Raw genomic sequence first — 11,611 nt, 5'->3', positions numbered from 1 at the left:
TAATTAATTAAATTGACTCTAATTTAAAAAGTCAGTCGACACCCCCTATGAGCCAGAAGTTTGTTATCTACGGTGTCAGCCATTAATGAGATGGGTTTCTTCCGGTTAGAATGAGTTAAAGATCCCATATTGTCTGCAATAATTAAATCATGATTATCTTCGATTTGGCCTAGGGTTTTGGAAAACCCTAATCTCATCCCTATCTATATATCCCTCTAGCTCAAGGTTTCTTCAATTACACCGAGGAGATAAAAGATTATATAATCGACGGGAAAAGAGCCAGCAGGCATGATTTTGAGTGTCAAAACCCAGATTTATATTTGTTTGATAAAGAAAAAATAGCTTGTGAAGGGGGGTTGATTATAATATGTATGTAATATAATCGACGAGCTGGGGATTATTATGTTGGAAGATGCAAACAAAATGAAGAAAACAACAATGAGTCTTCATCAGTCTGACTTAGGTCAACAGCTTGGTACGTGTCTTTTAAAATATTTTAATTAAAGAATATTAGTACAAATTAAAGAGCATGACAAAAATCGAAGGGAAATACACAGTAAGTAGCCGGAGAAATTGAAACTTGTGACAACCAAAAAGGTATAGTGGAAGCTCAATTAGCATTCTCATTGAAGCTAAAAAAATGAGAGTGAGAGAGCGTTGGGTGATTTATTTAAGGGAAAATTACACTCAGGTCCTACAGAGTACAATTAATATAAAAAAGGTCCCTCGAAATCGCGAATGATTCTGAAGTCCCCAGGGACCTGTGTGTAATTAATTCTAATTATGAAATTACCTACTTACCCCTGTTAATTTGAACCTATTTACAACCTAAACAGTGGCTGTTAACAACCCCAGAAGAGGTGGTTAACAACCTCAACAACGCCTGACATTCCACAGAGTAAGTTGTCATGAGCACTGCCGAGGTTGTCAATCATGTCTTCTTGGGTTGTTAACAGCCACTGTTGAGATTGTAAACGAATTGTCACAATAAAATTAGAACCTATTTACAACCTCAACAGTGGCTGTTAACAACCCAGAAGAGGTGGTTAACAACCTCAACAACACCCCTGGCATTCCACAGAGTGAGTCGTCATGAGTACTGCCGAGGTTGTCAATCACGTCTTCTCGGGTTGTTAACAGCCACTGTTGAGATTGTAAACGAATTGCTGTAATAAAATTAAAAGGGGTAAATAGGTAATTTCACAATTAGAATTAATTACACACAGGTCCCTGGGGACTTCAGAATCATTTCGCGATTTCGAGGGACCTTTTTGATATTAATTGTACTCTGTGGGACCTGAGTGTAATTTTCCCTTTATTTAATACTTTATTATTTCATGAAACGACACAGAGAGAGAGAGAGAGAGAGAGAGAGAGGGAGGAGAGGGGGAGAGAGAGAGAGAGAGAGGAGAGAAAGGGAAAAGGAACGAGTCGCAGAGATGAATGAGAGGCGTCTTTCAATGTGTCTGATAATTTAGAACCCGTCGTCTGCGGGCAAAGAAATATCCAAAGTGGTTACATTTTGTTGGTACATTTTTGCTGATCAGTTTGACTAGTTAGAGAGAGAGAGAGATCTTCCATCGTCTTCCTCCTTCTCCTGTTCCTCTTCCTGCTCACTTGTTTGTAGTAGCAACTGTCATTTTCCAACATATACTCTCGAGGAAAACAAAACGCACCACCACCTCTGCTTTCTCCTTCCATCTTCCTTCCCTTTCTCTTTCTTTTCTCTTTCTCTCTCTTTCTTTCCTTCACCTTTTTCTTGGACATGTCTGTCTGCGTTTAGAGAAAAAGGCACTATTATTACTCCGCCTTCCTCCCCTTCTTCTTCGCGCTCTCTCTTACTCTATATACCTAGCTTTCCAGATTCTTTTGCAGGGCGCGAAAGACTGTGGAAAAAAGCAAAAGAGCTGCTCAACTAAAGGATTGGACTTTCATTTCTGCTATCATCAACTCTCTCTCTCTCTCTCTCACTAACTTTGGCGAGCGAGTTCCTCAAAAAAGATGCCCTTACAAGGGATTGCCATCGAGCCCAGTTCCACATGTTCTCCTCCTGATCTTTCCCTTCACATAAGTCCTCCAACCACTTCTTCTTCTTCTTCAAATTTGGCAACTCAAGCTCGTACTGAGCTCTCTCTAGCTCCCAATTTCCGCACAGACCAATCTCTTTCTCATTATCATCATCATCATCATCACAATCACAACCCCACCATTAATGCTTCTGCCGCCACAAACTCTCACTTGAACCACATGAATTCGTTCCTTGATGCGTCCTCCGACGTCGGCCTGAGACCCATCAAGGGGATCCCGGTGTATCACAACCACCGTTGCTTCCCTTTCTTGCCCGTCGACCATTCCACCGGAAAGGATCTTCATCATCACAAGATGTGGTTGCATCATCCCTTGCCCTCTAGCACTTCTTTCTCTTCCTCTTCTTGGGCTTATAATAATAACAATACGATGGGAGCATCAGGATTGGATAATCCGATGTGGGTTTTAAACGGGTCGTCTCCTGCTAATTTCAAATCTCATCATCATCAGTTGCACTATGGGGTCGGGGTCGGGGCTTCTCATCATCGCAATGAGGAGGCCACATCCTCATCGGGGTTCATGAGATCCAGGTTTATGATGCCTAAACTACCCTCCAGGAGAAGCATGAGAGCTCCTAGAATGCGTTGGACTACAACCCTCCATGCCAGATTCGTTCACGCCGTTCAGCTTCTTGGCGGCCATGAAAGTATATATCCATTTTTCATCTTTCTGTTTAATCGATCAGTTTTTCATTTCGACTCTCTCTCTCTCTCTCTCTCTTCTTATTACCAGTGTACTGTATGCGGGTTTTTCTTTTTTCTTTTGTTTTAAGAGATGAAAGGGACTGAACTGATATATTGAGATGGTGAATTTGTATACAGGAGCCACTCCAAAGTCAGTTCTGGAGCTGATGGATGTGAAAGATCTCACATTAGCTCATGTTAAAAGCCATTTGCAGGTACAGCTTTCAACTTTGAACCTCCAATACCCTTCTCTCTCTCTCTCTCTCTCTCTCTGTGACGTGGTTAGGGGCACAGTAGCCGATGAAGAAGGCAGTGAATATCTAATTGAATCTAATTGAACACAGACACAGTAGTAGTCATAGAAGCTCCTTCAACTTCCGAGACTAACCTTGCACAGAAACACAGCTTCTCTGCTGTCACACACAGGAAGAAACCACAGACCAAAAACAAAATGTCATCATTTTCCAATAATACATCTCTCTCACACTCGTTGCAATCTTGTCACACATCAGCCTACCTCGTGATTAATGACCAAAACTATCCCAGAAAATTAGAGTGAGAAGGCATCTAAATGGGAATCTATCGTCATTTCTTTTTCTGTTCTCTTTTTTAATTCCGATTAAAATAAACCAATAGCGGTTTTGCTCTCTTCCGTTTGTGGAAATACATTCGTAATATATATGGCTTGCTGTGACTTGTTCCCAGATGTATCGAACAGTCAAGACCACTGACAAGCCTGCTGCTTCCTCAGGTAGTAATTCTTATTGCTTAATCTCCAACAATTTTTTAATTGTTTAGTAGTCTTATCTTCCTAAACACGCCCCAATAAGTATCGTTCAAAAACAAGGAAAGGGGAAATGTCAAAAACACACTGTTCTTTTCACAGTACTCTATGTATTCTAATCTAACTTTTACTTATACCATAAGCATTTCTCTCTTTCCTTTGTCTCTCGCCTTTATAACCATTTTATCGCTTTATCAGGTATGCCACGTACGCGCACACAACTCCAAAAAGCATATTAGAATTTATATTTGTTTGTGTTTTATATACCACCATATTATAATTTAATCTGTCATTAAGATCGAATAGTTGTATATATGAGTATTAATCAATCTACTTGGTAATATAAATACTGAGTGGTTTTGCCTTCTTTGCAGGCCAATCAGATGGATCTGGTGAGGATGACATGTCCCCCGTCGGTGGCAACGCCGATCGTGGTGGTCTTCGCCAGTTTTCCAATCCAAGAGGCCGATCAGCAGATCGATCTCTGCAACAAGACGTAGACCATCCTTCTACTACTCTATGGAGTAATTCTTCAAGGTATATACCTCACTTATATTATATTTGTCTACATATTAATTATTTAGGAAAAGAATTGCTTGCTTTATATATATGTTCCTGCATGGAGGTGCATATTTTACTCTGATTATGGCAGATTGAGTATCTGATTTGCTTTTGCTTTAATTTTGCTTTTGCATGGTATCTCTTTAGAAATCAATGCAACTCAACGTCCGCACCATCTTTTTAAGATTATAATGAAGAATAAAAAAGGGTTCTTGTCTCTCAGCTTTTGCTTTACTTGTGTTGGGGTTTTATCTTTCTTTTGTTTCTTTTGTGCGCGCACATACTCACATAAATTTTGTACCTTAAGGAATATATCGCACATCATAGCTTTGTAGCTTTGGAATTGGATGGCTTTCACAAAGGAAAGCAACACACCAGACATGACGAAACGCTATAAGAAAAAGCACCCTATATATAATGCTGCATGCACTTTTCTCTCCTTTGGATGTGTGTGTCTCTCTTCGTTGATGCTTAATTGACAGTATTACGAAATTTTGTGAAAGAAAACTCAAAATGTTATAGTTTGTTAATAAGTACCATTCCTTAACCTTGTAAATACTTTCACGTTGAGAGCCATAGATGTACTTTCACATTGTGTGAGAAGATGTGTCGTGTAATTTACATGGGGAAGAAGAAATTAAAGCGGGTGCATGGTCAGTATAGAGTTTTGAACTTTCAAGCTGATATATATAGAGATTGATCTATTCCCTTGGAGAATAATGGTGAATCTTGACAGGAAAAACATTATTAGGTTGAAAATGGGTAAATTGTTTTAGATTTTGAGAATATATAGTAGTTACTGAGAGTATTTTCTGGCTTGTAAGAATGAAAAATGTGCTTGGAAATAGGCCGAAATTTAAGACACAATTATTTACATTCTGCGCTATTATATGATCAAGTCTTGTATATTACACATATAAAAACGAAATGTTGATTCAAAGGTTAGTCTTAATTATTTTCATGATGTGCGTAGAAGAACAGCTTTCAGACTCAGCACCAAGATAGTATCAATTAAGAGACGTCGTTGAGCACATTTTTTTAACGCATTTGTTTGACTTCGACTGCTTGATTCATTATACCTAGGTTATCTAATTATCGTTATAATTAGATATAAAATTAGCTAAGGTAGCCTAGTACGTGGTATAAGATATAAAATTAGCTAAGGTAGCCTAGTACGTGGTATAAGATCACGAACGTAATACGCTGTTTTTCTACCTCAATCTGTACACCTAGTTTCCGTTTTTGTCAAATATGTAATGTAACATATAATATAGTTGTAAAGTATTGAAATGATATAAATCTGCCATTAATTACATGAATTAGCTAAGGTTATATATATACGGTAATTTAATTGATGGAATTAGTTCATCGTTGTGGCACCTTTTCAATTAATGAGCAGCAGAGAGCCATGGCCGCCACAGAATAATCCTTATGATATGGATGGTCTCAGAAAAACTGCCTTCCACTCACAACCGATGTCAAGAGGGCATCAAACTCAGGTATAAGTACTTTATTTTGAATATTGCCTTGATTATTTTGTTTCTCATTATAATTAATTTACATGATATATATATTAATTAAGAAAACTCAATAAATTGTATTGAGATGAAAATTAAATATGGGCGTGCAGGAATGTAATTCAAGGGAAGCACGAGTGCTAGTGAAGAACAGTTTGTCAGATGTCAATAGAGAATGCAAGAATCCATGCTTGGAGTTTACGTTAGGAAGACCAGATTGGAATGGTGGCAGAGGACAGGCCTAGCTAATTGATTTTTCATTATATAATTATAGCTATATATATCCATGGCGATCGACAAGTTCATCATCTTATTCGTTCTTCAAATGTAGAGAGAGAGGTGGTCTTATAATTGCCAGTGAGAAGAGAAGATTAAAATAATCCCTGCGACATATATATGTATACTTCTGCTTTTGGTTTCTTCTCAAGTGATCTATTTTGATTTCATGAGCAGTTTTGTTTACTTAATTATACAGCTAGCTAGATTCTAACTTTTCTTATTGGTGAGGGGATGATTAGGACAATAAATCACATGAGATTGATTCAGATGAAATCAAGGGTGAAGAGAGAAGGGGGGTAATTAAGATGTGTGTGTGTGTGTGTGTTTATATATATTTATATATTTTATGTGACTCGTACTTATAGACGATGAAAAAAGGATACAAATGAAGGCACGTCGATCCTGAAATGCATTAGAGGATGTATAAATAATATATTGTGATAAGTCAATTAATATGTGCAAAGCTAATCAGTATGATCTTCAAAACACAAGCATGAAGCCAGTACAATTAGCTAAATCTAGGTTTATTTACTCATATCCATTACAATCCATCCTCAAATTAAATCTAATTATATTTATGATAAAATACCAGATTTGATCGGAGAGTTAATTATAATAGACACATATAGATAAACGGAGTTCTCTCTAAATCCTGGATTAATGTTTCAGGTGTATTATCCAACACGATGGTTTAAAAAAAGTGTATTATCCAATATACACTCCTATATCTCTGACAAGCCTTCCTCATTGAAATACAACCAAATTCTAACAAATATATTAAGCGCAACGTAGGGTATAATACGCACGAATAAAGGATGCATGGAAGAAAATGTTAAATACTACCTCCGGTCCTTAATATAAGACCCCATTTGACTTTTTATTTGGTCCTAATTATAAGACCCCAATCCATTTTGTCTCTCATATTTATGCATTTTTTTCCAAGATAGTCATTCTAATAATGATAGTTCTAGCCAATACACTTAATTAGCAAGGATATTTTAGGAATAACAACACTTATTTATTATAAATAACTAATTTAACCTACTTCCTTAATCTCCTCAAATAAGTCAACTGGGTCTTATAATTAGGACCGGAGATAGTATATAAGTAATGATGAAATTTAAAACATCATATTTAAAAAAAAAGAAAAGAAAAAAAGAACGCAAGTGTCGCGAAGTAAAGCAATATATAGTGCAGATTGCCACCCGCAATTGATGAGGACGACATAGTCCGAAAAGTACGGATGACAATAAAGACTTTGGGCCTTATTGGACAGTGGAATGATTGGGCCTTTTTGATTCCTTATAATTTGTCTTTTTGTTACCAAGAGGAATAGACCCAAAACAAAATTGCTAAAAAGACACGCACAAAACTTTTATTATTATGTTTAATTGAATTTCAGTTCATTTATGTATAATATTATTTACGCTTTTTAATATAAGAACTAGTTCAATAATTTGAGTATATTAAAAAAAATTAGTTAAGTTAGTTATTTGTAATAAATAGATGTTATCTTTCCTAAAATATCTTTACTAATTAAGTGTAATGGCTAAAACTACTATTATTATAGGGACTATTTTGAAAAAAATAGATAAATATAAAATATAAAGTGGATTATTTACTGTGCACATATCTTTTTAGATAAGAAATGCAATGGAATGTTTCGCCCAAATCTTTTTGAAAAAAAAAAAGCAATGGAATGAGTTTTTCAAAATAGGGGGAAACAGCGTGTAATAATCCATGCATATAAACCATTCCATACTTTTAATTTAATTTTAAATCTTAAAATTATTCACTCACAAATCCTCAATACAGCACACGTGTCAAATTATTGGGGCCTACATCTGCCCAAAATTATTTTCTTAAATAGAATACACATTACATATTTTCTCATCACAAAACATGAAAGTGCTCATCCCCTGTCAATTTAATTAAATCAACCATAATGGCTTCTCCGACTTCGTAAATTATATTTCCTGGAAGACACAGTAATGGAATTCTCCCCAACTTCTTCCTCTGGAAATATAAAATCTGGATCTTCAATACAATTCACTTCCTCTGGCAAATCTGTATCAATCCATCGTGACCATTCCAAATCTTCTTCTTCTTCTTCATCCATCACCCAAGCCAGTTTTTTCTTTTGCTGTTCCATGATGGTAACCCTATCAACTAGATCGCGCAGCAAGTGAAAGTTCAAAACTTCATAATCTCTGCATAATTAACAAAAATTATGTTATATATATATATATATAATATATATAAGTAGTGAAGGTTTTTATGTTTGTGTGAAGCTTACCTGTAAGTGAAAATGGCGTAGATAAGTTGAGCAGAAGCGATGATCATGAAAACTGATCTGATGATACTAATGATGCAAGCCTGTTGTTCAATGTTACCGCTGGTGAAACGAACGATGCTTATTTCCATTAAGAACACAACACAAAGTCCTGCCAACACCACCAAAAAAAAAAAAAGTCCCTCGCTATTATTAAACCCCACAATCACATATATATATATATATATATATATAATTCCCAAAATTTTCAAACTCAAATTCAAAAAAAATAACACCCAAATTTTTTTATTCAAAAAAATTTAAGTGCTCTCCTCTTCTTCTTTTTTTACCAATATACAGCCACGGCCTGGTATTGTACGTCTGCTTCGTGCTGGTCAACATATAGATGACAAAAATGGACACAAAATAAACAATAAAAGCTTTGATCATTCGTGATTCCACAAACATAGCATTCTGCAGAGAAAATATCTTGTCCAACGCAGCGAACATGCTAGCCTGTTTTGATTCAAAAGATTCCTGCAAACATATAAAATATTTATATATATATGTAAAAAAAAACTTGAGATCCAGGCAAAAAGAAAAAGAAAAGAAAAGAAAGAAAGAAACTGGTAAAGCAGTTAAGTTAGTTACTTACTTGAGCAGCAAGTATTGATTTTGAATTCGTCATTAAACGATCATGAAGTCCTTGAACTTGTTCCTGTCGAAGAAGAAGCTCTTGGTGATGTCTCTGTCCAAACTCAGCAAGCTGTTGGAAAGTCAACCTGTAGTGGTAATGGTGAAGGGAAGGGGGAAAAAACACAATTTTTTTTTAAAAAAAAATTGGTGATAGCAGAAATTGAGGAAAACATTAAAGAATGATGGGAAAACCTTGTTTCGTGAGTGCTTTTGATTGGAACTCAGATAATGAATTGAGGTTGTCGAGTGCTTTGGATTGGCCATGAATGAGATGTTGTTGTTTGTCCAAGGAAATAGCAGCCAAGTGAACAATATTCTCAGTTTTACTATGAAGACTTTGCATCTCTTGTGACACTGTGTCTCCAACTTTAATGATCTCCTTCTGAATCTCAATGGATTCATCCCTTATCTTCCCTATTTCTTCCCCTAAATTATTCTGCGACTCTTTCAGAATCTCAATCCCTTCCTTAAATCTCATCTTCATATCCTCTTGTACTTCCGCAAACTGTAATTGTGAGTCTGCAATTTTCTTCCCCTGCTCAAATATATGCTCTCTGAATTCCTCATCAAAACCTTCGTACGATCTTCCACAATCACAACAGTTTCAATCTATTTTTTGTGTGCGAACATTTAATGAATCAACAAATCTTGAAATTTCTTTGATTCTTGCAAGAGATTCTCGGATTTGTCGGATATGGCTCTAGTTTGTCTTCTACGTATGGGCTGAAATTTTGAGGCCTGTGATGAGTCTCTCTGTCTCGTGTTTGAAGGCGTGAGCTCTGTAATGTTATTAAAAAGAAAAGAAAAGAGATATTGGTGTGAGATGAACAATATGAGAAATAACTGAGGGAATGGGAGATTTTAGGAATGGAGGGGATTATTATTATTATTAATAAAACTGAAGATTATTAGTGAGCGTTTGGTGAATTAATGTTGGGAGGGATTGATGAGTTGTTGGGATGATTTGGGTGGTATTTTTGATGGGAAATAATGATGAGAAGTCGAGGGTTTTTGGTTTGGTGCTAATAAAATGTTTTATATTGGGGATTGAAAAATTGTTTTGAAAATGTCGATCAATTTTGAAGGCTTCTTTCGAAATAAAAACATGGAATATTACTATTTGATGAATCAAAAAGGGGCGTGTTTATAAACAACGAAGAAAATTTGCAGAAACATGTATATAAATTTTGTAACAATCATGGATAATCTTTCGAGCTTTAAAATTTATTTTATAGAGTAGTAAATTATTTTATATTAAAAAAGGTTAGTGTAGAAAATTGAAAATCATATGCCCTAAACTTTTGAAATTGAAAATTATGCTTTTGTGAAAATTTCTACCCTAAATATTACGACTAGCTTTTGTTTCGAAAATGATAAAATTCAAATCCTAAACTTAAATTTCTTTTATGTTTTTTGAATTTTTATACTCTGAAAAACGTAACATCTTTCAAAACAAAACACGCAATAATACTGTTTGCTGAATAAAAATGGGGTATTATTTTAACAAACGCCAAAGAAAACCCGCAGAAGCATCTATATAAATTTTGGAACACTTGTATATAATCTTTTGAACTTTTGAAATGGAAATTTGTGTTTGGTGAAATTTTATTCTCCGAAAAAGGCATCTTATTTCAAAGCTTATGAACACTATACACAGGAAACTTAAATTTAAAAAAGACTCATAACTCTTTCGTAAAGTAGGATTATATTTTCACTCAAATTATAACATTCAAGTTCACAAAAACTACGATTAAGCTTTGCAGAGAACAGAGTATCCAAGAAAATAAAAAGAAACAGAAGAAACAGAGTGGGGAAAACATCTTATTTCAAAGTTTATGAACTACTATATACCAGTAACTTCAATTTTAAAAAGAAATGGACAGATGCTAAATTTTCACACAAATTATATAGCATTCAAAATCCCCAAAAACTACAATTAAGTTTCGTAGAGAACAGAGAGAATAAAAAAAGAAGATGAAACAGGAGTGAGGAAAAAAGGCACTTACTGCAACTGATGGCAGATTGTGTTGGTTTCGAGATAGAACTCAAGATAGACTTTGTGGGCAAGATCATCGAGAGCTTTGAGGCAACTAGACATGGGTGATTTCGCATCACAATGTGGAAAATGAGGCCGACCAGAGTCTCTTTGGAAGCAATCACTGAGATGCCAAGCAAGTCTTGAACGTTTCTCTTCATCTGCTAGAATCTCAGAACACCCTGCAAATACATTCTTATATGCGTTTTGCCAACACCAGTTTGATCTCACCATTTTCTCCTTTGCGTTCTCCACTAACTTTATTCCCCTCTCGTCATTTAAACCTTCCGCTGAGTATTCTGCAACTGAACCTCTCACTGTGTTTGATCCACAATGGGTCCTTCCGGAGGTTGATGATAATGATGAGAACCAATTCCATGACTCGCTTCTTGTGAAGAAACAGAGCACGATAAAAACCATAAGACGACCATGGTTACCACCCATGTCGGAATTCACGTACAAGGTTTGATAATTCTGCATCAAGCTCAAACCCCCAGATTGTTAGACAAGTTTTTCAAAACGATTCGCATGGTTTTGGTACTTGGGGTTCAAGAAAAGAAAGTGATAAAGCAGTGGATAAAGAGAACAGAGTGAATATCTTCAATAATAGAAGTTAGAATAAGACATCGAGAAAGATATTGGCCGTCCCTTCATATCATAAACAGTCAAATTTAATGTTTTTTAAGGAATAAAACA

General features: G+C 35.6%; 2 protein-coding genes across 3 annotated transcripts; one reads left to right on the top strand and one right to left on the bottom strand.

Annotated features, from left to right (window-relative positions):
- Positions 1-2,419: 2,419 nt before the first annotated feature.
- On the top strand, positions 2,420-6,069 carry LOC114726330 (transcription repressor KAN1-like). 2 transcript variants are annotated; one of them, XM_028912909.1, is made up of 6 exons: positions 2,420-2,734; positions 2,910-2,986; positions 3,477-3,522; positions 3,930-4,092; positions 5,519-5,615; positions 5,747-6,069. In XM_028912909.1, exons 1-6 carry the CDS (start codon positions 2,458-2,460, stop codon positions 5,876-5,878), a joined length of 792 nt encoding a protein of 263 aa, XP_028768742.1. In that variant the 5' UTR covers positions 2,420-2,457; the 3' UTR covers positions 5,879-6,069. The 2 variants fall into 2 exon arrangements, with proteins under 2 accessions (XP_028768742.1, XP_028768741.1); XM_028912908.1 differs by having other exon boundaries at positions 5,516-5,615.
- A 1,704-nt stretch (positions 6,070-7,773) lies between these two features.
- Positions 7,774-11,359, bottom strand: LOC114726326 (protein GAMETE EXPRESSED 1-like). The gene is made up of 7 exons (XM_028912902.1): positions 10,887-11,359; positions 9,597-9,659; positions 9,074-9,464; positions 8,840-8,968; positions 8,535-8,721; positions 8,209-8,356; positions 7,774-8,122 (listed from the first exon to the last, which is right to left on the bottom strand). Exons 1-7 carry the CDS (start codon positions 11,357-11,359, stop codon positions 7,849-7,851), a joined length of 1,665 nt encoding a protein of 554 aa, XP_028768735.1. The 3' UTR covers positions 7,774-7,848.
- Between the last annotated feature and the right edge of the window lie 252 nt (positions 11,360-11,611).

Source organism: Neltuma alba, unplaced genomic scaffold (genome assembly GCF_004799145.2).
Source record: "Neltuma alba isolate B1F8T4 unplaced genomic scaffold, ASM479914v2 tig00012373_pilon, whole genome shotgun sequence".
Classification (NCBI taxonomy): domain Eukaryota; kingdom Viridiplantae; phylum Streptophyta; class Magnoliopsida; order Fabales; family Fabaceae; genus Neltuma; species Neltuma alba.
The sequence above is the reverse complement of the archived record's forward strand: the minus strand, read 5'-3'. Positions and strand labels throughout refer to the sequence as shown.

Coding starts and splice junctions, on each gene's coding strand:
- LOC114726326 (XM_028912902.1), bottom strand. CDS start 11,359: ATGGGTGGTAACCATGGTCGTCTTATGGTTTTTATCGTGCTCTGTTTC. Junction 9,660..10,886: donor ACAATCTGCCATCAGTTGCA/GTAAGTGCCTTT, acceptor ATAACATTACAG/AGCTCACGCCTTCAAACACG. Junction 8,969..9,073: donor CAAAAGCACTCACGAAACAA/GGTTTTCCCATC, acceptor CATTACCACTAC/AGGTTGACTTTCCAACAGCT.
- LOC114726330 (XM_028912908.1), top strand. CDS start 2,458: ATGGGAGCATCAGGATTGGATAATCCGATGTGGGTTTTAAACGGGTCG. Junction 3,523..3,929: donor CAAGCCTGCTGCTTCCTCAG/GTAGTAATTCTT, acceptor CCTTCTTTGCAG/GCCAATCAGATGGATCTGGT. Junction 5,616..5,746: donor CAAGAGGGCATCAAACTCAG/GTATAAGTACTT, acceptor ATGGGCGTGCAG/GAATGTAATTCAAGGGAAGC.